Here is a 24,945-nt window from a genome sequence, read left to right on the forward strand (position 1 = left end):
GAATACTATCTGGCCACCACTGCTGTATACTTTTGGAGCGAGGAACAGTGCTCCAGGATCAAATACTCCAAGAAACCACATTTTTTCTTTGAGAAAGTTTTGATATATACCTACATTCATACAACAGTGACAAACAACCCCACAACAGTAAATAGTGGCCATCAAAAAATACATGTTCTATTTTTGTCCATTTTCACAGCCAGGCAGAGACTATTCTAACTGGTTAACGACCATTAAAAATGGGTACACTGTAAAAAAAGGGCCATTTGAAGGGCTGGTTTTATTGGACATTTTTTCACCGTTGTGTGAATGTAGCATAAAAGATCTTTCGGAAGAGATTTGTTTGTTAACCTAATTACCAGTTTTCAGGTATAGGGTGGCCATAAACATTAGATAGAAGTTGGTTTATGGTGGAACAGCAGTTGAACAAGCAAACATCTGGTTAACATTCGTTTCACACACACGGGCATACACATTTCAGAACATAATGGTTACAGTTGTTCAATCTGCCCATACACATTCATGAAACTGGGCGAAGGACAAAAGTTCGTTCTAGGTTCAAATTAAAATCCTTTGTTCAAAAAGATCTTTCTTTGATTTCAAGATCTTTCGTCTAACTATCGGACAAAATGTTAAACATGGCAGACTCCTTTTCAGACAATAATGGTCTGTTATCTGTTGGCTAAAAAACGATTGTTTGTTGTTGAATTTCAACTGAAGAACTTTCATTTTGATTGAAGTAGTTTGTTTTGATCAACTGTAGCCTTAGGGTACTTTCACACTAGCGTTTTTCTTTTCCGGTATTGAGTTCCATCACAGGGGCTCAATACCGGAAAAAAAACTGATCAGTTTTATCCTAATGCATTCTGAATGGAGAGAATTCCGTTCAGTATGCATCAGGATGCATCAGTTCAGTCCCTCTTACGTTTTTTGGCTGGAGAAAATACCGCAGCATGCTGCAGTTTTCTCTCTGGCCAAAAATCATGAACACTTGACGGAATGCCGGATCCGGCATTAATTTTCATTGAAATGTATTAATGCCGGATCCGGTATTAAGTGTTCCGGAAAATCGGATCCGGTTTCCCGATCTGCGCAGACCTTTAAAAATGCAAAAAAAATATATACTGGATCAGTTTTTCCGGATGACAACCGGAAAGACGGTTCCAATATTGCAATACATTTGTCAGACGGATCCGCATCCGGATCCGTCTCACAAATGCGTCCGTTTGCGGCAGGCAGTTTTGTCGACGGAACTGCCTGCCGGAATCCTCTGCCATAAATGTGAAAGTACCCTAATGTGTATGCCCACCTCAAGGATCATTTACTGGTTAAGATGATTGGGCTAATTAACTGGACAGTAAAATGCCATTGATCAGAGTACAAATGAGCAACTGTTCATTTGCTGGGTGATGCTATGACTGCAGTATGTAAATGCAACTAACAAGCCAGCAGTGATAGGAAATGAATGTTCCAAATCATTGCCCATTTCACTATAACCCATATTCTATTGTCCATTTAAACTGAGTTGAAATAGACATATTTCAGGCACAGATGGCGGCACAACGGTTAGATGCCTCTGTGATTTCGTCCTGCTCATGCCAGGTGTAAAATTGTTGGCGGGGCGTTGGCGGGGATGGGCCGGTCTCATTCACCACTTTCTACACCTGTTTTAGGAGTAGAAAATAGTCTAAATTTAAGACAGCAAGGAAGCTGTCATACATTTAGAACTAGATGCGCCGAAGTTATGGAGAGGCCTGCGCCTCTTCATAACTCCAGCAGATTCACCACCAGCTATGGGCCTTTGTTTTAATCTTAATAAATGTGCCCCTTAATCTAATATATAAAGCTGAATGTATGTGTGTGTATGTGTGTATGTCCGCTAAAGGAATCCGCACCATCACATTTACAATCACGAAATTTGGCACACTGGTACATCAGGTGTCCGGGAAGGTTTTGGACCAGGTCTCAGCTCTCTAGGACGTACCGTTCCTGAGATATTCCCTAAAAATGCATTAGCCAATAGAAGCTTGGTCACATGACCCTTATCAGCCAATTGAAGCTCGCAGGCCAGTCTCCACACACACATAGCTTTACACCAGGTTTCCATAACAACCCAGACATTTTTCTTCACTGCTGTAGGTGAGCTTTAAAGGAAATTTGTCACCAGGATAATTGCTATTGAAGTAAAGCCATGGTCTAATAGCACTCAGTACCTTATTTCCAGATGTGCCTTTGTTCCAGCAATAGATGTTTTTATCCAGGGTGTTTCTGACGATTTCTTTGTTCCTGAATGCAGATGCTCTGAAAACATTCCTTTATCCCCTGCCGGCGCGCTTCTCTAGACATGCTTGAAGTCAAGGGGGCAGCGGCCTCCTTGCTTCAAGTCAAGGTAACCATGCCCCCTTACATGCCCCTTCGCTGTGACTGACAGCCGGCAGTTTGGCTGGCTTTGCGGAACTCTCTGCATAAGCGCTGTCAGTCACAGCAAAGAGGCAGGGAAGGGGGCGTGGTTACCTTGACTTGAAGCAAGGAGGCCGCTGCTCCCTTGACTTCAAGCATGTCTAGAGAAGCGCGCTGGCAGGGGATAAAGGAACGTTTTCAGAGCTTTTGCCGCATCTGCATTCAGGAACAAAACAATCATCAGAAACACACTGCTCGCTACTCTCAGGTACTGCTGGCAGCTTCAGATGGTTTTTGGAGGTGACAGGAGGTGGGGGGCTGTGGAGGTCACTGTTAAGGGGCAGGATGCTGTAGATGTCACTGTTATGGTGGATAGTGTTAGTATATTTTAATGACATACACAAACATTAAATGAAATAGATTAAATATACCCGAGCGAAGCCGGGTCCTTCAGCCAGTGTGTAATATAAAGCGTTTGTTGTGCCATATTTTTTGAGTTCCACTGCTGGCTATACATGCATAAACTGCAACTGTTATAGATTGCGTGATGAGTGCAGCTAACACTAAGTGAAGTAAACAACAGGTTAAAAAGACTAAATTTTATTTTTGATTATTTTACGGAGAAAAAAACTCTTGGTGCTGATAACCAGATCCAATGTAATGTGGTGGAGCATAACTTGCTTCCATTGTAAATTAATGACACAATTCACTGCTTCATACTCGCAAGAATTAAAAGAGTTTGTGTCACTTCAGTGACATTTATTATGTATTATTTATTACTTAGAGAAAGTTAATACAACGCACTTACTAATGTATAGGTATGATCCCGAAACTTTGCTGGCTGGATTTATTTTCCCATCACATTATACACTGTACATTTCCATGGTTTACGACCACCCTGCAATCCATCAGCAGTGGCCGTGTTTGCACACTATAGGAAAATGCACTGGCCTCTCTGGTGGCCAAGACCAAGGGAGCTCACACACGCTGGTGCTTTTTCCTGAAGTTTGCAAGCACGCCCACCGCTGATGAACTGCAGGGTGGTCGTAACCATTGCAGTGTAGAATGTAATGGAAAAATGAATCCAGCCAGCAAAGGAGCCAATGTGGACAATCACAATACATTAGTAAGTGCCTTGTATTAAAGTGACCCCTTTAACTGTAGCACATAAGTAGAGATGAGCGAATTTCATGTCATGAAATTCGTTCACGCTTCATTTGGTGGTAAAAGCAGAATTGCGTTATGGATTCCATCACCATGGGAGTCCTCTCCTGCATAACGGAAACGGGACGGTTTAGTTATGCAGGCCATAGACTTCTATTATGATGGAATAAATAATGGAATGCCTCTAAAGGCATTCTGTTATGCATACCGTCATAGAATTGCGTTATGTCCTTAGTAAAGGAATCCATATCTCAGTTCTGCTTTTACCAACAAACGAAGCGTGAACAAATTCAAAATATGAAATTCGCTCATCTCTACACATAAATAATGAGATCAGGCCTCTGAGTTAAGTTCCCAGTTTCTTCTATATTCTTTTTCGAAGTTGGGGAAGTGATGGAAAATGCAATAACATGAAGACTTTTGTTTTCTTGAGATTAAATTCCATCTTTTAAAGATATCTCTTCCTTGTACTTTGAAACCTTCTTCCTATATGTAGGGCTGTAAAGAAATAAAATATCAGCATGCAGTCACCAGAGCAAGGCACAGAAAACTGTCACAATACTGTTACACAATATGACACGAAAATTGTGTAATACAAAGGGTTTGTGCTGCAAATAACACTGCAATATCTTCAGTTATATTAATAATAACTAAAATTCAGTTTTATTAATTATTTATTAATATTTTATGTTCTAGTAAAGATTCTATCCCTTTTTGTGGTTCTTCATTAATCTCAACTTAACATGTGACAGCAAGACCAAAAATCTAAGTAAATATAGGTTTTTCTCCGATTGAGATATATATATATATATATATATATATATATATACAGTACAGACCAAAAGTTTGAACACACCTTCTCATTCAAAGAGTTTTCTTTATTTTCATGACTATGAAAATTGTAGATTCACACTGAAGGCATCAAAACTATGAATTAACACATGTGGAATTATATACATAACAAACAAGTGTGAAACAACTGAAAATATGTCATATTCTAGGTTCTTCAAAGTAGCCACCTTTTGCTTTGATCACTGCTTTGCACACTCTTGGCATTCTCTTGATGAGCTTCAAGAGGTAGTCCCCTGAAATGGATTTCACTTCACAGGTATGCCCTGTCAGGTTTAATAAGTGGGATTTCTTGCCTTATAATTGGGATTGGGACCATCAGTTGCGTTCAGGAGAAGTCAGGTGGATACACAGCTGATAGTCCTACTGAATAGACTGTTAGAATTTGTATTATGGCAAGAAAAAAGCAGCTAAGTAAACAAAAACGAGTGGCCATCATTACTTTAAGAAATGAAGGTCAGTCAGTCAGCCGAAAAATTGGGAAAACTTTGAAAGTAAGGGCTATTTGACCATGACGGAGAGTGATGGGGTGCTGCGCCAGATGACCTGGCCTCCACAGTCACCGGACCTGAACCCAATCGAGATGGTTTGGGGTGAGCTGGACCGGAGAGTGAAGGCAAAAGGGCCAACAAGTGCTAAGCATCTCTGGGAACTCCTTCAAGACTGTTGGAAGACCATTTAAGGGGACTACCTCTTGAAGCTCATCAAGAGAATGCCAAGAGTATGCAAAGCAGTAATCAAAGCAAAAGGTGGCTACATTGAAGAACCTAGAATATGACATATTTTCAGTTGTTTCACACTTGTTTGTTATGTATATAATTCCACATGTGTTAATTCATAGTTTTGATGCCTTCATAGTCATGAAAATAAAGAAAACTCTTTGAATGAGAAGGTATGTCCAAACTTTTGGTCTGTACTGTATATACACTCACCTAAAGAATTATTAGGAACACCATACTAATACGGTGTTGGACCCCCTTTTGCCTTCAGAACTGCCTTAATTCTACATGGCATTGATTCAACAAGGTGCTGATAGCATTCTTTAGAAATGTTGGCCCATATTGATAGGATAGCATCTTGCAGTTGATGGAGATTTGAGGGATGCACATCCAGGGCACAAAGCTCCCGTTCCACCACATCCCAAAGATGCTCTATTGGGTTGAGATCTGGTGACTGTGGGGGCCATTTTAGTACAGTGAACTCATTGTCATGTTCAAGAAACCAATTTGAAATGATTTGAGCTTTGTGACATGGTGCATTATCCTGCTGGAAGTAGCCATCAGAGGATGGATACATGTTCTCATTCTGTTTACGCCAAATTCGGACTCTACCATCCATTCGGACTCATCAGACCAGGCAACATTTTTCCAGTCTTCAACAGTCCAATTTTGGTGAGCTCGTGCAAATTGTAGCCTCTTTTTCCTATTTGTAGTGGAGATGAGTGGTACCCGGTGGGGTCTTCTGCTGTTGTAGCCTATCCGCCTCAAGGTTGTGCGTGATGTGGCTTCACAAATGCTTTGCTGCATACCTCGGTTGTAACGAGTGGTTATTTCAGTCAACGTTGCTCTTCTATCAGCTTGAATCAGTCGGCCCATTCTCCTCTGACCTCTAGCATCCACAAGGCATTTTTGCCCACAGGACTGCCGCATACTGGATGTTTTTCCCTTTTCACACCATTCTTTGTAAACCCTAGAAATGGTTGTGCGTGAAAATCCCAGTAACTGAGCAGATTGTGAAATACTCAGACCGGCCCATCTGGCACCAACAACCATGCCACGCTCAAAATGTCTTAAATCACCTTTCTTTCCCATTCTGACATTCAGTTTGGAGTTCAGGAGATTGTCTTGACCAGGACCACATCCCTAAATGCATTGAAGCAACTGCCATGTGATTGTTTGACTAGATAATTGCATTAATGAGAAATAGAACAGGTGTTCCTAATAATTCTTTAGGTGAGTGTATATATATATATATATATATTTGTGTATATTTTTGATGACTGTTTGTCCCCCCCCCCTTCCCACCCTCCAGAAAAAAAAGAGAGAAAAAATTCCTGAACCCCAAGTGATCAGTTGTTTAATAGAAAGGGCTTAGCAAAACACACACTGCAAACAGAAAGCAATATCAGTGAGTGAGGGTTCATTCACACAACTGTATCTGTTTTTGATGAACACAAATTGCAGATCTGAGAAACACGGATACCAGCCATGTGCCTTCCGCATTTTACAGAACAAAACATCCTCCTTCATGATAGAAATGATTATTTTTATCCGCAAATATGGGTAACAATAGGAAATGGTGGAGTCGGCATACTCCTGTCCCCACAAAACACTTTCCAGGTCATTCCCCCAGTTTCATCACTCTAATTCCTTTCTTTTGAGGTTCACACCCTCAGGCTCTTCCATCCCCTCTCCCTCGGAGTAGCAGTAGTATACCATCTCCCTGGCTCACCCACCCAGTTCCTGGATCACTTTGCTGCCTTGCGGTCACACTTCCTGCCCCATCTCCCCGTTTGCCTCCCAGCTTCTCTCTCTAACCTCTTCTCTTGGCCTTTCTCAACTTTCTAAATCTCTGACACACAAAGACGGTAACACACTTGACTTGGTTTTCTTCCGGCTCTGTTCAATCTCCAACTTTAATAACTCACTTCTCCCGGTTTCTGACTACAACATCCTCTCCTTCACTCTCACAAATCTGCACCCATCTCAGCACACCCCTACCTATTACATGCACAGAAATCTATAGGAAATTGACCCTCATACACTTACAGACACTCTACACGCATCACTGTCCCCAATGTATTCCCTCTTCTGCCATGATCTGGCCGTAAATCACTACAATGACACCCTCAGAAGCACCCTGGACAAAGTAGCATCCCCTACCATCAGAAACTCCAAACACAGACCAAAGCAGTCTTGGCTTACATCGCAAATTCGCTACCTCCAGAGTTGCTCCAGGAGTACTTAAGGCCTATGGAGAAAAACTCACACACCAGAGAATTTCCTCCATTACAAATTCATGCTACGGACCTATAACTCTGCCCTCCACCTCGCTAAACAGACTTACTTCACCCCCCTAATATCCTCACTGTCCAACAACCCCAAAAAACTCTTTGACACTTTCCACTCCCTCCTCAATCCTCAAGTTTACGCCCCCATCACAGACCTCTCTGCTCAAGACCGAGCCTCCTACTTCACAAAGAAAAGAGAACACATCCGGCATGAAATCATCTCCCAGTTACTAAGTGCTATTGATCCCCCCCCACCCCCCGCATCTCTTCTAGCTCATTGTGCACGTTTGACCTAGTCACAGAAGAAGAAGTCTCCAGGCTCCTCGCTTCTTCTCGTCCTACCACATGTACCTCTGACCCCATTCCCTCACACCTACTCCAGTCTCCCTCTCTAGCCGTCACCACTTCCCTAACAAAAATCATCAACCTCTCTCTCTCTCTTCTGGTATCTTCCCCTCCTCTTTCAAACACTTTATCATTACTCAATTATTTTAAAAAAATGTCTCTCGACCCATCCTGCACAACTAACTGCAGACCAGTCTCCAATCTTCCCTTCATCTCACTAGACTCATCCGCTATCTCTCTGTTCACTCTCTCCTTGATCCATTACAATCTGGTTTCCGCAACCTACCTTCGACAGAATCTGCCTTCACCAAAGTGACAGATGACCCAAAATGCAATGGTAACTACTCTCTGCTCATTCTCCTTGACACTGATCTTTCCTTCACCCCCTACATCTAATCTCTCTCCCACTCATGTTGCCTGCACCTCAAAAACAACTGTAGAATCTGCCCTTTTCTCATTATGGAAACAACAAAAACTCTCATTGTTGCCCTGATCCATTCCTGCCTCAATTACTGTACCTTCGACAGAATCTGCCTTCACCAAAGTGACAGATGACCCAAAATGCAATGGTAACAACAAAAACTCTCATTCTTGCCCTGATCCATTCCCGCCTCGATTACTGTACGGGTACCTCACTATTAATTGGTCCCCCCTTCACCAGACTTTCCCCTATCCAATCTATTCTTAATGCAGCAGCCAGGGTCACCTATCTGTCCAACCGCTACTCCGACGCCTCCACTCTGTGTCAGTCATTGCACTGGTTGCCCGTACACTATAGAATCCAATATAAACTGCTTGTCCTCACCCACAAAGCTCTCAACAGTGCTGAACCCCCTACATCTCTTCCCTCATCTCTGTTTATTACCCTACCCGTGCTCTTCATTCAGCCAATGACTTACGACTGACTTCCACCGTAATTTGAACCTCTCACTCTCGGCTCCAAGACTTCTCCCGAGCTGCACCAGAAATGCCCTACCCCAAGAAATCAGGTTAAAACACAACATACACAGTTTTAAGAGCTCCCTAATAACACCTTTTTTTAGGGTGGCCTATCACATTCCCTGATCTAGCTCCTTTTCATATAGCCCATTTATCATTTATTGAACCTGATCCTCCACCAAACTCTCCACTGCACCCATGCACCCAGAAGCACTTCATATATTGACTGCTGACAGGCTCATACAGCTTTATATCTGCTCCCCTATTCTCCCAAGATAGCTGGACCATTGTACAAAACAAGCACTTTTACCTTTTGTGTCACTCCTATCTCCTCATAGATTTTAAGCTCTTGCAAGCAGGGTCCTCATTCCTCTTGTTGTAATTATTGATTTGTCTGTTGCTATTGTAACACAGTGAGGGGTTATGTCTGGCAAGGCAGGTATTTTTCCTCCCAGCATGTGCGGCTGGGCTGGTTTCCAGCTAGGTGAGGTCAAATACCGGACCGGAGTTTAAGTGCCGGTCCGGGTTTTAGCAGCACCTGGCTGTCCTTAAATAGGCAGCTGGGCTCAGCAGAGATGTCTCTGTTTTTGGGATCTGAGGCTTTGTGCCGTGCTGGAGGGCTGAGAGCTGCATGCTGGGGAAACAGGCCCCCTAAAGCCTGCTGTGAACTACTTTCTACAGTCCCTCAGGTGACTGATATCAGGAGATCAAGGATATTGTCTGAGCGTGGAGGAATCTAACAGCCTTCTTTATTTCTCTTGATTCAGTGTTGATAGGGTTAATGACCACTTCCCTTTTCTCAGCTGTTGCTCAGTGGTCATCACTTCTAACCTTTATAGTCTGACCCCACCCTTCTAACTATGCAGTAGATAGCTTCATTTGGGTTTGGCTGAGCTGGCCTGAGTTTGTCTCTGGTGTTCCTGCTCGTCCGTCTCTACAGAAGTTAAGTGTCGCGTTTGTTTGTGTTTGTTATATTCCCTGTCGTTTGTATCTGGGCCTGAGACAGATACTTCCATTCATCCATCTGGGGAGAAATGGGTTGTCCCTGGTAACTAACCTTTTCCAGGGCCTAATAGGGATATAAAGGCCTAAGTATCCTGCATATGAATATTCCTACCTTCAGGGTCTATTCATATTGATAGATAGTTAGGGCCCAGATTAGGGTTGTCTAGGAGGTGACCTGTTTCTTCCCTAGTTTCCAGGCCCAGTTACTGCTCCCCTTCCCTCCTGTGTTGTGTGGAGACTCTGCCCCCACACTGATCGTGACATTATCTACCGCCATATAAACTGCTCTTTCGTTCAGGTCAGTGCAGCTATGGATCCTATGTCTGTACTGTTCGAACAACTGCAGGGACTGTCTTTGGAGGTAGCTGACCTCCGCGCGACAGTGTTACGGATTCAGAGACCACAGGCAGCTGGTTTCGATGGTGGGTACCAGGCCTGCCCTGAACCTAAGGTTGCCCTCCCGGGCAAATAATGACAATTTCATTCGGTTCATGGAATTGTGTAAGTTGTACTTTAAGCTGCATCCATACTCTTCTGGGGATGAGTGTCAACATGTGGGTATGATCATTTCTTTGCTTAAGGATCGCCATCCCTCCAGTCGGTAGATGAATGTTTTAGAGCCTTGGGTATTATTTATGATGATCTCTCAGGCTGAGACCAAGTTACGTGGTTTACGGCAGGGAGAACGCTCCGCGAAATCTATTGCTCTGAATTTAGGAGATGGGCTACGGATACGGAGAGGAATGATCCTGCTCTCCGTAGCCAGTTCTGTCAGGGTCTATCTGAGAGGCTGCAGGACGCGTTGGCCCTTCATGAAAAACCTGAGTCATTGGAAGCAGCTATGTTCCTTGCTATACGTCTGGACAGACGCTTGAGGTGGAGATCTAAGGGTCCTCGCCCTCAGGACGTACTGTCAAATAAGCTGCTTTGACACTTATGGTAAAGAGACATCTGTGGTTACGCCTTGTGAGGAGCCTTTGCAGTTGGTGGGAGCTACTCCTGGGACTGATGGTAAGAGCTATGGTCATATGAAGGGAGTCTGTTTTTATTGTGGAAAGAAGGGACATTTGTGAATATTTGTCCGTACATTCAGCGTCAAGGTGTAAACAAAAAAAAAAAGGCTTAATCCCCAAAATACTATTGGCGGTGTGGGTGGGGAGCAAGAAAACGTACTTTTGTCATTTACTGGTAGTACCCGATTTCTCCTGTCTGCCGAGGTGGCGCTAAAGTCCAAAATCGAGGTATTTATCGACAGTGGGGCTGGGGTTAACCTGATTGATGGACAGTATGTTCATATTCATGGGTTGACTACTAGTGCACTAGAGAAAAGCATTTCTGTCTTTGCAATTGATTCTGCACCTCTTACCCAAAAATGCCTGTCGCAGGTGGTAAATGACATCCATTGAAGAGTGGGGGATTTCCATCAGGAATGTGTCTCGTGTTATGTGTTGGAGGGTCTGCCTGCTCCAATGGTTTTGGGCTTACCATGGTTAAGCAAACATAACCCTACCATCGACTGGCAAGCGAGACAGATTCTAGATTGGAGTGATTTTTGCATGGACAACTGTCTTAATGCATCTTTCTCTGTGGTCACCACTAAAACTGTACCCTTGTTCATTTACAATTTTTTTAATGTGTTTTCTGAGAGTGGTAACCAGGATTTACCCCTGCATCGGGAGTATGATTGTCCCGTCAATCTTATTCCTGGAGCTACAGTAAACTGCCCAAATCTCGGTTGTATAATCTTTCGGAGCCCGAAAGAAAGGCTATGCAAGAGTATATCACCAAGAGCTTGGCGAAGGGTCATATCAGACCATCCAAATCCCCAGTGGCTGCTGAGTTGTTCTTTGTAAAAAAAAAAAAGATGGTACCATCAGACCATGTCTGGAATTCCGTGAGCTCAACTGTATTTCCGTCCGTGATCCTTACCCCCCTTCTTTTGATTCCGGATTTGTTTAATCAGATTGTCGGTGCCAAGGTGTTCTCTAAATTGGATCTGAGGGGGGCATATAATCTGGTAAGGATCGGGATGGGGGGGATGAGTGGACGGCTGCATTTAATACACCTGAGGGTCATTTTGAAAACCTGGTCATGCCCTTTGGGCTAAACAACGCTCCAGCGGTTTTCAACACATTATCAATGACATCTTTCATCATCTGGTGGGGAGATTTGTTGTTGTATATCTGGATGACATACTAATTTATTGTCCAGACATGGAGAATCATGTGAGACAGGTGTTACAGATCCTAACAGAGAATAAATTGTATGCGAAGATGGAAAAAATTGTTTTTGCTGTTCAGGAAGTGCAATTCCTGGGTTACCTGCTCTCACCCTGAGGTTTTCGTATGGATCCCAAGAAAGTCCGTGCGGTGTTGGACTGGGATCGGCCTGAAATCTGAAAATGCTTATGCGGTTTTTGGGATTCACCAACTACTACCGTAAATTCATCTTGAACTATTCAACTGTGGTTAAACCTTTAACAGACATGACTAGGAAGGGGTTCGATTTCTCTGTTTGGTCTGAGGCGGCATTACAAGCCTTTTCTGCTGTGAAGGAATGTTTTGCTTCAGCCCCTATTCTGGTGCAACCGGACGTGTCTCAGCCATTCATTGTAGAGGTTGACGCATCCGAGGTAGGGGTGGGAACAGTTTTGTCGCAAGGTCCTTTACCTAGTAAATGGCGCCCATGTGCTTTTTTCGATAAAAAAACGCGACTGCTGAAAGAAATTATGACGTGGGTAATAGGGAATTGCTGGCCATTAAGTTGGCTTTTGAAGAATGGCGCCATTGTTTGGAAGGAGCAATTCATCCTATTGCGGTAATTACTGATCCCAGAAATCTGGCTTACCTTGAGTCGGCTAAATGACTGAATCCAAGGCAGGCCAGATGGTCGCTGTTTTTCACCAGATTTAACTTCATTGTCACCAACCGCCCTGTGGTTAATAATGTCAAGGCCGATGCTTTGTCACGCAGCTTTCCTGGGGGGGTGATTCTAAAGATCCTAGTCCTATTTTGTCTGAAGGGGTAGTCATATCTGCCCTATATCCTGATCTTGAGGCTAAGGTGTTGGAGGCCCAAGAGGATGCACCAGACTTTTCTCCTCCAGGGAAATTGTTTGTTCCTTCAGACTTACGTCAAAAGGTATATGAGGAACATCACTGTACTGTCTTGGCTGGACACCCTGTGAGTAGATCCATTGTTGATCTCATCTCTTGCAGATTTTGGTGGCCGGGGCTGCATAAGTGTGTTGAGGACTATGTGTGAGCCTGTTGTACCTGTGCTTGTGCTAAGGTGACACATACTCGGCCTTCTGGATCTCTTCTTCCATTACCCACCCCGTCCAGACCTTGGACGCATTTGTCCATGGACTTTATCATGGATTTACTGAATTCTTCGGGATAAAACATGATCCTGGTGGTAGTTGATCGGTTTAGCAAAATGGCGCATTTTATAGCATTGCCGACTCTACCTAATGCCAAGACTCTTGCACAGCGGTTTGTCGATAACATCATGAAACTACATGACATTCCCTCTAATGTGGTGTCTGATTGGGGGACTCAGTTTGTTTCCAGATTCTGGAAAGAGTTCTGTACTCGACTGGGGGTACAATTGTTCTTTTTCTTCGGCTTTTCATTCTCAGTCGAACGCACCAATCAAAATCTGGAGACTTAATTGAACCAGGAGGAGTGGTCTTCATTCTTGTCGTTAGCCAAGTTTGCCATTAATAACCGTAGGCAGGAGTTCACTGATAAGTCACAGTTTTTTGGGGAATATGGATTCCATACGCAGTTTGGCACATTTTCTGGTTCTCAAACTTGATTTTTGAATGATTTTCCTCTTCTTTGTCTTCGATCTGGCGGAAAATTCTAAATAACCTGAAAAAGATGGGCAACAGGTATAAGCGTGTGGCCGATGGGAGACGTATGAATGGTCCGGACCTGAGAGTGGGTGATTCTGTGTGGCTGTCCACAAGAAACATTAAGCTTAAGGTACCTTCTTGGAAGTTGGGCCCAAGATGTATTGGTCCATATAAGATCACTGCCATTGTTAACCCTGTAGCCTTCCGTCTTGAACTTCCTCAGGCTTTGAAAATTCAGAACGTATTTCATAAGTCGTTGAAGAAATGTGTTGAACCTGTTGAGCCGTCCTCCTTGCCTCCCGCTCCTGTCATGGTGGACGGTACAGTAATTTAGAATTTCAAATCAGCAGGATTGTGGACTCCCGAGTTCTACATAGATCCCTGCAGTATCTCGTCCACTGGAAGGGTTACGGACCAGAGGAGAGGATGTGGGTTCCAGCGGCCGATGTAAATGCGAATCGTCTGGTGAAGGCCTTTCACACAGCCCATCCTGATAAGGTCGGTCCTGGGTGCCCGGAGGTCACCCATAGCAGGGGGGTACTGTTACGGTCCCTCAGGTGACTGATGTCAGGAGATCAAGGAGATTGGCTGAGCGCGGAGGAATCTAACAGCCTCCTTGATTTCTCTTGATTCAGTGTTGATAGGGTCAATGACTACTTCCCTTTTCTCAGCTGTTACGCAGTGGTCATCACATCTACCCTTTATAGTCTGACCCCACCCTTCTGACTATGTGGTAGATAGCTTAATTTGGGTTTGGCTGAGCTGGTGTGAGTTTGTCTCTGGTGTTCCTGCTCGTCCGTCTCTATAGAAGTTAAGTGTTGCGTTTGTGTTTGTTATATTCCCTATTGTTTGTATCTGGGCCTGAGACAGATACTTCCATTCATCCATCTGGGGAGGATTTGTTTGTCTCTGGTCCTAACCTTTTCCAGGGCCTAATAGAGATATAAAGGCCTAGGTATCCTGCATATGAATATTCCTACCTTCAGGGTCTATTCATATTGATAGATAGTTAAGGCCCGGATTAGGGTTGTCTAGGAGGTGACCTGTTTCTTCCCTAGTTTCCAGACCCAGTTACTGTTCCCCTTCCCTCCTGTGTTTAGTGTGGAGTTTTCCCCCCACACTGATCACTGATCGTGACACTACTGGAGGCAGAACTGCCAGCCAGGTGACTTGTGTTATATGAACTTTCCATTGTGTGTGAACTAACACCAAGACTGCAAAAGTACACGCTGTTTTGTCCAGTTGCCTCAAGTGTGAATAAACACTGACTTTTTGAGTTAAGAACTTGTATTTTGCCTCTGTACGTCGCCCGCTTACCCTATCTACCAGAGTGAAACCCCACAGTATGTTATTTATGACTGTTTGTACATGAACCGCTGAACTGTACAGTGCTGTGAAATATCTTGGCGCTATATAAAGAAAGATCATTATTATTATTGAAATGTCCTATCTTTTTTGCGGAGTCACGGAACAGACATACGTGTGCCCCCATTGAAATGAATGGATCGGCATGCAATACACAAAATTATGGAATTAACATGGTAAGAAAAATATGGTCGTGTAAATAGGCCCTTATTCATATGGGAAGGATGACTTGTTTGTGAGGGTTGAAATGACGTACACTACCACAGACAAGAAATGTGTATCCTTTTAATTTAGCACTGTTGCCGTAGGTTATGATTTGATCATGTTGCACTGATCACTCCACCTAGTTGATGTGTTGGACTAATGTATGGCTGAAGACTGCAATGGTCATATACCTCAGACAGGATGCAATGGACATTGTAAGTGAGCTGCACTGGGGGCATTGAAAATGCACTTTGCATATACTACACTGCAATATGTATTGCAGTGTAAATGTGTATGATGTTAACAACACCTAGTAATCAACTGTAATATTGCTGTTGGATAATAATTTGTGTGGATGTACAAGGACTTTTTGGCCATATTACTTTATTATTCAGGACCTCAAGCTGTATTGAGGACTCATGATGACTGGGAGAGGCTAAACAGACATGCAGACAAGCCTCAGGAGCAAAGACACAGGAGTCCCTGAAACTGAGTGTGAGCTGAGAAATGCTGTAGAGTCCTGGGTGCAGCTAGCTAGCACTGGAGGTAACACTAGCCATTAATGCATCATTTCTGGGCCTAAATACACACTACGGTGGAGTTGAGGCCAGAGCAGAGGCTAGAGAGAAGTTGTCTAGAATGCATGCTGAGAGCAACAAAGTCCTGTATAATAGTCAGGCCTGTGAGCAAGACCAGCTAGCCTGCTGCCTATAAGCAACCCTGTATAAAAGACTGTGTGAAATACTGCATGTTGAGAAATGGAGCATACAGTGAATGATTGGGACTATGCAGTGGTACTGCTCCCTGTATGGAAGCGGTGGTGATAACTCCAGATACAACCATCTTTATTGCTGCCACTCTGAGGTGAGCAGAGCCAGAGTATCATTGCCCAGAAGTTGGGCACGATGCAGAGGAAGAATGAAATGTTACTTCATAAAGGCATTGAGTTATATTTTCCTGTTGCCACTTAAAGTCTGTTGCCTCTAAGTAAGCCTATGCCCTCATCGAGACTCTGTAATCACCAATTTTGTTACCTGAACTGAGGAGTTTGTCTTGCCTAAATTACAACTCTGCCCCATCCTTTCACCATCCTAAGTGAAGAGCCATGCATACCACTCAGGGCCAAAATATTCTGCCTAAGGCCTAACCTACTTGCATGTTATCTATTTAAAAGCTATTTAAAGGGAACCTGTCACCTGGATTTTGGGTATAGAGCTGAGGACATGGGTTGCTAGATTTCCGCTAGCACATCCACAATATCCAATCCCTATAACTCTCTGTGCTTTTATTGTGTGATAAAAACGATTTTATATATATGTAAATGAACCTTAGATGAGTTCTGTCTCCTCCATGCTTCAGAGATGAATCCAGCATTCTCTGACTCTGAGCCCACCCACGCCCACTGTGAAGGAGCTCAGCACCGCCCACAACCTCCGAATCTCCTCCTGCTCCCTGACATCACAAAGCTAAAGCGCCGTAATCTCACGATGCGTGAGCTAGCGCATGCACAGTGTCGGCATAGTGCTCCTTCCCTGTGCTGGCATCAGCCTCAGGGAACGAACTGCGCATGCGCTAGCTCGCGCATCGCGAGCATACGGAGCTCTAGCTTTGTGACGTCGGGGAGCAAGGAGGAGATACGGAGAATGTGAGGCGGTGCTGTTCTCCTTCACAGTGGGCGTGGGTGGGCTCAGAGTCAGAGAACGCTGGATTCATCTCTGAAGCATGGAGGAGACAGGACTCATCTAAGGTTCATTTAAATATACACTGCTCAAAAAAATAAAGGGAACACTTAAACAACACAATGTAACTCCAAGTCAATCACACTTCTGTGAAATCAAACTGTCCACTTAGGAAGCAACACTGAGTGACAATCAATTTCACATGCTGTTGTGCAAATGGGATAGACAACAGGTGGAAATTATAGGCAATTAGCAAGACACCCCCAATAAAGGAGTGGTTCTGCAGGTGGTGACCACAGATCACTTCTCAGTTCCTATGCTTCCTGGCTGATGTTTTGGTCACTTTTGAATGCTGGCGGTGCTTTCACTCTAGTGGTAGCATGAGACGGAGTCTACAACCCACACAAGTGGCTCAGGTAGTGCAGCTTATCCAGGATGGCACATCAATGCGAGCTGTGGCAAGAAGGTTTGCTGTGTCTGTGAACGTAGTGTCCAGAGCATGGAGGCGCTACCAGGAGACAGGCCAGTACATTAGGAGATGTGGAGGAGGCCGTAGGAGGGCAACAACCCAGCAGCAGGACCGCTACCTCCGCCTTTGTGCAAGGATGAACAGGAGGAGCACTGCCAGAGCCCTGCAAAATGACCTCCAGCAGGCCACAAATGTGCATGTGTCTGCTCAAACGGTCAGAAACAGACTCCATGAGGGTGATATGAGGGCCCGACGTCCACAGGTGGGGGTTGTGCTTACAGCCCAACACCGTGCAGGACGTTTGGCATTTTCCAGAGAACACCAATATTGGCAAATTCGCCACTGGCACCCTGTGCTCTTCACAGATGAAAGCAGGTTCACACTGAGCACATGTGACAGACGTGACAGAGTCTTGAGACGCCGTGGAGAACGTTCTGCTGCCTGCAACATCCTTCAGCATGACCGGTTTGGCATTGGGTCAGTAATGGTGTGGGGTGGCATTTCTTTGGAGGGCCGCACAGCCCTCCATGTGCTCGTCAGAGGTAGCCTGACTGCCATTAGGTACCGAGATGAGATCCTCAGACCCCTTGTGAGACCATATGCTGGTGCGGTTGGCCCTGGGTTCCTCCTAATGCAAGACAATGCTAGACCTCATGTGGCTGGAGTGTGTCAGCAGTTCCTGCAAGACGAAGGCATTGATGCTATGGACTGGCCCGCCCGTTCCCCAGACCTGAATCCAATTGAGCACATCTGGGACATCATGTCTCGCTCTATCCACCAACGTCACGTTGCACCACAGACTGTCCAGGAGTTGGCAGATGCTTCCAGTCCAGGTCTGGGAAGAGATCCCTCAGGAGACCGTCCGCCACCTCATCAGGAGCATGCACAGGCGTTGTAGGGAGGTCATACAGGCACGTGGAGGCCACACACACTACTGAGCCTCATTTTGACTTGTTTTAAGGACATTACATCAAAATAGGATCAGCCTGTAGTGTGTTTTTCCACTTTAATTTTGAGTGTGACTCCAAATCCAGACCTCCATGGGTTGAAAAATTTGATTTCCATTTTTTAATTTTTGTGTGATTTTGTTGTCAGCACATTCAACTATGTAAAGAACAAAGTATTTCAGAAGAATATTTAATTAATTCAGATCTAGGATGTGTTATTTTTGTGTTCCCTTTATTTTTTTGAGCAGTGTATATAAAATAATTTTTTTGACACAATAAAAGCACACAGAGCTATGGGGACTGGGTATTGCGGATGTGCTAGCGGCAATCTAGCAGCCTATGTCCTCAGCTCTATACCCAAAATCCAGGTGACAGGTTCCCTTTAAAGGTCTCTTTAGAATAGTTCTTGTTTCTGAGACCATATGGACAGGTTAGCTTTTAAGAATTGTTCATATGATGTGGTGCTGAATGTGGCTGTTGCTGCTGAGGTGATGTGACTGTGGGTGTGTGGGATCCAGTGCCAAGAGGTCTTAGGGCCATTGCACATGACCGTATGCCCTCTTAGACATACGGTCCGTGAGCGGGCCATATGTCCCGAAGTGGCATTGATCGTGTGCACGGGAGCACACAGCATCATAGGTTACTGTAATACTGTGCACATCAGGCCTGGACATATGGCCCGCTAACAGACCGTATGTCTCGGAGGGCATACAGTCGTGTGCAAGGGCTCTTAACCTGATAAGCAGGGGTGTTGTTGGGCTGCTGGGTATAGCTCCCTGCAGGTGCTGTGCTGCGGTCATGGTAGTCACCATGTGATGCTACACCAAATTAGAGTAGGAATCCATTCAAAAGAGTCCACCTTGAAGAGGTGAGTAGGCCTATGGATTTTGTATAAAATGTATACTATGTGCTTTGTGTACATGTTTACGAATTATGCTGAGAAGCAATAGATCAATGCATAGCATGTGGTTGTGAGATACATGTCATTTTTCTACAGACTGGCATAACTTGGAATTAAGGAATTTTAAAGAATTTTAAAAAGATAAATGTTATATATGTTATACAATAAGGACCCATCTTCATTTAAAGCAACAAAATATATAAAGCTATATAATAAAGATTGGTATGATAATAAAAGAAAATGCTTTATAAGATAAAACAGTAATAGTGTACAAACCTTTCTACTTCTTGTATGGTCTCTGGCAGAGGCACACCTAGTGTCTCAGGAAGAAAGCATGAAATAATGCCAGAAAGAATAGGACAAAGGCTATAAATGATGAGTGGTAGATGAATATAAAAATCAGCCGTCATCTGAACCAGTGGAGCAACTATTCCTCCAAGACGAGCCATCATGGTGCCTAGCCCCATACCAGACTGCCTGCAAAAAATATTATAGGTAATGAACATTCAGATGGGATCTCTAGATTTTACACTTTCTCTACCTCACATGGATGCTCACCTGATAACAGTTGGGTACAATTCACCAGTGTATAGATACACACAGTTAAAAGCTGCTGCTAGACATCCTTTCCCAAAAACAGCCATTGAGGTTCTCACTGTCTGAAACTCTGAAAAAAGACAATACCTTTGAAGATACTCGGAACAGAATGCCACATAAGGTACAAGTAGTTATCCAAATAAATCTTTTGTGCAGACAAAAAGATGAAAGCAATGAGAACCACTTGCAGAGGATATTTAGTTTTGATTCAAAGCAATCATGCTCAACGACAATAGATAAAGCACAGCTTTTATGAAATATACAAAATGAATATTTTGTAACATACCCCCCTGTCCATGCTCCTGCTGCCGTTGTGTGTCTGGCAGGGATTTAGGGAGGCAGATACACATGGGACATCAAATTGAGGTGTGGTGTATTTAAGATGATGATAAAGTGGTGCCAGTTATGGGTGTTTCGTAGCTTAGTTTGGCTTGTGGTATAGTACGTAAACTAGAAACCTGATCTATAACCTGTGTATCTTGACTATTCTTTGGGATTTTCACTGTACCAAAACCTGATTCTGCTTGACTACCATCACATAATCCTTGGTTCACCTACAGTACATTCATGTCTCCTCTACGGCACCACAGACCTGATCTTTCTTGACCACTGCTACTGACAACTGGAACCCCTGTCTCTTTCGTGCATTTCCTGGACATTTCTAGTTACTTTCCCTGTTGTCTTTGCTCATAGAAACTGCAATGAATTTACTTATATTGTTTCTGGTTACTCTCCAGGGAATCAATCAATAAACCAACTTGGCAACCAGCCCAGTATCTCAACCTAACCAAAGTAGTGGGAAGACGGAGTTCTAGAGGCAAATTATGCCATCCGGTTGATTTGTTCACTTGTAATCACATGGATCTGATTGATACATATTTGCAAATTGAAGCTGTACCCCTAAATTGGCCAATGGTTCTTTCCTGTCCCTAGACGCTTTCTCAAAGTCTGTTGATTGTGTAGTCAGAAGACATAAAACAAACGTTGGCTGGTGAGTTGTTGGTTGTTCTCCTTAGTGCCATTATGACTGCTGCTCATGTTATGCTGAAAAAAAAACCTAATTTTACTGTTCAGTGCTGACATTTTTTAATTTTTTTTTATTTTGTTCATGTAAATAATAATAAAATACTATTAGGAGTTTATTATAAGCCTACAAGCCACCAAATATACAAGAGTCCACAGAAAATCTACTTCTAAAAAAAATAGACGATGCGGCAAATTATAATTAGGTCGCTATCATGGGGGACTTCAACTACCCAGATAGACTGGGAAACTGAAACCTGTACTTCTCATAAAGGAAACAGGTTCTTGGCAATAACAAAAGACAATTAACCTTTCCCAACTGGTTCAGGACCCGACTAGAGGGACGGCCACACTGGACTTAGTATTAACCAATAGACCTGACAGAACAACAGATGTGCAGGTTGGGGGACACCTGGGAAATAGTGACCATAAAGTAATAACCTTCCAATTGTCATTCAAAAAAGTGTTTCTTCAGGGAGGAAAAAAAATACCAAACTTCAAAAAAGCAAAATTTAGCCAACTAAGAGAGGCCATAGGCTTAACTAACTGGGACAAAGTCCTCAAAAATAAAAGTACAACCACAAAATGGAATGGGAAATTTATCTTATGGAAATAAAAGGCTAAGGAACAAGAAAAAAACAATGTGAATAAATAGAAATGTTAAGAAAGCAATAAATGACAAAAAGAAAGTATTTAAATCACTAAAACAGGAGGGTCGCGAGGAAGCATTGAAAAACTATATGGAAAAAAATAGAATATGTAAAAGACAAATAAAGGCAGCCAAACTAGAGACAGAGAGATTGATTGCCAAAGAGAGTAAAACTATCCCTAAAATGTTCTTCAATTATATAAATGGTAAAAAGTATAAATCTGAAGATGTCGGCCCTTTACAGAGTGATGAGGGGGGAGTTGCAGAGAGCGATGAGGAGAAAGCAAAGCTATTAAATTTTTTTCTCTCCACTGTATTCACTGAAGAAAATAAACTGTCAGATGATATTCAGAATATAAAAGTAAATTCCCCATTAAAAGTGCCCTGTCTGACTCAGGAAGAAGTACAGCGGCATCTTAAAAAGATTAAAATAGACAAATCGCAGGGACCAGATGGCATACACCCCCGTATCCTAAGAGAATTTGCGTATTTTTCGCTTTATAAGATTCACTTTTTCCACCCAAAATGGGGAGAAATGGCAGTGCGTCTTATAAAACAAATGGTGCAATTTTTACATTGCTGACACTGATACATCACCAGCCGCTATGCTGCACAGCGCGCCCTGCGATGTATCAGTTACAGTTTACCTCTATCACACGGAGTGGGAGGAGGGGCTGGAGGCCGGCAACTGCTGTTGCACTCGCAGCGTGGCCCGATGCAGTCACTGTACTCCATTACACTGGGCCACGCTCACAGCTCATAGCAGAAATAAGAACAGTAGAGCCCCTGTCAGGGCTGTCAGTGTGTTTTGATGTTATCACACTGTTATCTGTATGTAAACAGATTTCAGTGTGCACAAAGCAGCGGAGTGCAGAGGTGAAGCTGATACAAGGTGCGGGCTATAGCCGGGGGAAGAGAGCCTTTGACATCCAGCTCTCTACACTGGATTTCTACTTCAGTGCTCACCAGGCAGCTGACATAGTAGTGTACAGCTGCTGTGTTATGTACCTGGACATAAGTAAGCAGTGTTAGGCAGCAGGCAAAGGATGAGCTGGAGAGAATGAGAGCTCAGAAAGTATAGGGTGATATGGATGTGAAAGATGCCCTGTTGTTCAGAAGTGTAAGGTATGAATACAGCCTATATACTAGATATACTCAGCAAATCACTCAGTTTCTCCCTGTACACTTTACTGTATGGCAGCATTGGGAACACCCATATAGAGCTCTTCCTATAATCTGTGATAATATAGCTCCGCCCACATAACAAGCACAGCAGGGGAAGCAAGAGCACAAAGGCAGTTGAAGATAATGCTAAAGTGGGTGATGGGAATACCCCTTTTAATAAACATATTTTACATGTAAAGACTGCTGTGAGCCGGGCCTGGTGTAATGGGGTCAATGAGAAGACACAGAGGGGACCAGAATAAGATGCTATATATGTGTCATCCACAGATCCCCCCATAACAGTGTCACCCACAGATCCCCCCATAACAGTGTCATCCACAGATATCCCAATAGCAGTGTATAATCCACAGCTCCCCCATAAGTGTCATACACAGATCCCCCATCCACAGATGCCCCCATAACAGAGCATCATCCACAGATCCCCTCCATAACAGTGTTATCCACAGATCCCCCATAATAGTGTCATCCACAGACCACCATTAGTTCAAAACCCACCAAAAGCACACCTTTTTGGTTCAAAATATTATTTTTCTTATTTTCCTCCTCAAAAACCTAGGTTATCATTAGGTGTGTCTTATAAAGCGAAAAATACAGTAAGTAATGTTATAGCCAGACCCTTATTTCTGATATTTAAGGACTCTATAATGACAGGGAGTGTTCTACAGGATTGGCGCATAGCCAATGTGGTGCCAATATTCAAAAAGGGTCCAAAAACAGAGCCCGGAAACTATAGGCCGGTAAGTAACATCTGTCGTGGGTAAGAGATGCTATCTTGCAGTCCTCAATGAAAATAAGCAAATAACGCCATATCAGCATGGCTTCATGAGGGATCGGTCATGTCAAACTAGATGAATCAGTTTCTATGAAGAGGTAAATTCTAGACTCGACTGCGGCGAAACAATGGATGTCGTATATCTGTACTTCTCCAAAGTATTTGACACTGTACCACATAAAAGGTTAGTATATAAAATGAGAATGCTTAGACTGGGGGAAAATGTCTGTATGTGGTGTGAGATAGTGACAGATCTCACAGAGGTGAGAGGCAAGGAAGGGGTGGATAGTGCGGTCCACACCCCTATTCCACCACAGGTGAGACCAGCTGGAGGTGCTCGGGCTGGCAATAAAGCACCTCCCAGGGTGTCAGTCTAGGGGAAGGAGATTCGTTGTGCAACAGGGTCCCACTGGAGGCTCTGTATTAGTGGTCTCAGTTGGCCTGGCTGTGGGACCACGGGGCTAGGTGCTAGCCGGAGCATTTGGGGACGTCGTGACCCCTGGGCACAAGGGTCACAAGGCCGGAGTTGGAGGGACTACTGGGCCACACTTCCCCATAAAGGTACTGTAAGTGAGACCGTGTGAACAGGGCTCGGTACAGACAGGCGGCTGTGGGACACTGGGTTGGGAAAGCCGCTTGTAATTACAGTGTGCGAACGGTACTTTAAGTAAGGTAGGAAGATACCTTGTTTAGTTAGAGCCCAGCCGGGCAGGTGTTTATTTTGTATGATTTATGTTTGTTTTGCTGAGGTGCCAAATAAAAGCGATGTTTGGACCTTAAACTTGGTGTCTGGCTAAGATACTTATGTGAATGACCCCGGAGAAGAGCTAACCCCCCACAATTGGTGGAGGATGCGGGCAAGAGTCCCGGCTGAAAAGAGGCAAAGTGTTTGCTGAGAGCAACGACTGCACACAGGAGCCTGCTGGTGATAATCTGTACTTTTCTTTTTTTTTCCTGTGGTGCAAATGGTGCAGGATTTAAAGGGCCAGTAGCCGAGTAAAAGAGAGTGACCTGTGCTCAAAATGGTGACCGGGATGAAAGCTGGCCCGGTTTGGCAACAACCAAGGCCACAAAGGAAGTAATAGCGCAGCTGGTGCGGGAAACAAATTACTTGTTGAGGAAGCCGAGTGCGGTACTTGGAGAGGCTGCTCTGAACTGGGCTGAGAGTGGAGTGTTGGAGGAAAAGTGGATATATGCTGTGGCCAAGGGCAACCGTCAGGAAGATAAAGAGGTGGAGAGCGGGTCCTAAAGGGTGTGCCTGGAGTGACCATCTAGGAGAGGTCTGGACTCCAGGCCATGTGTTTTCCGGTAGCAACGATTGCAGTAAGGAGTCTGCCGGTGGTCGTGGTACCAGGAACCCAGAGGAGGCTGGAGATCTCGGTAGAGGTGATCTTGGAATATCTTCATCTCCAGAGAATGCCGAATCCGCGACGTCATGCAGTAAGAACATTCCTGTATTTATTGAGCTCGCAGACCCCGGGAAAATACTCCGACGACAGTTGTTAACTGCTGGGCCGGCAGGTGGTAAGTCCCAGAGGCAAGGAACTGTCACAAGTGGATGTGTCTCTGTGGAAACCGCAGCAT

At 44.0% G+C, this 24,945-nt stretch overlaps 1 protein-coding gene across 1 annotated transcript in view; it reads right to left on the minus strand.

Annotated features, from left to right (window-relative positions):
* Positions 1-3,764: 3,764 nt before the first annotated feature.
* Positions 3,765-24,945, minus strand: part of LOC120980869 (solute carrier family 22 member 6-B-like) — a 127,292-nt gene continuing 106,111 nt past the window's right edge. Inside the window, exons 8-10 of the mRNA XM_040410221.1 lie at positions 19,694-19,802; positions 19,412-19,612; positions 3,765-4,062 (exon numbers count right to left, since the gene is read on the minus strand). Coding sequence (XP_040266155.1) covers positions 3,999-4,062; positions 19,412-19,612; positions 19,694-19,802 — 374 coding nt within the window. The 3' untranslated portion in view covers positions 3,765-3,998. The remainder of the gene's footprint in view (positions 4,063-19,411; positions 19,613-19,693; positions 19,803-24,945) is intronic.

The sequence above is a fragment of the Bufo bufo genome, chromosome 10, assembly GCF_905171765.1.
Source record: "Bufo bufo chromosome 10, aBufBuf1.1, whole genome shotgun sequence".
NCBI lineage: Eukaryota > Metazoa > Chordata > Amphibia > Anura > Bufonidae > Bufo > Bufo bufo.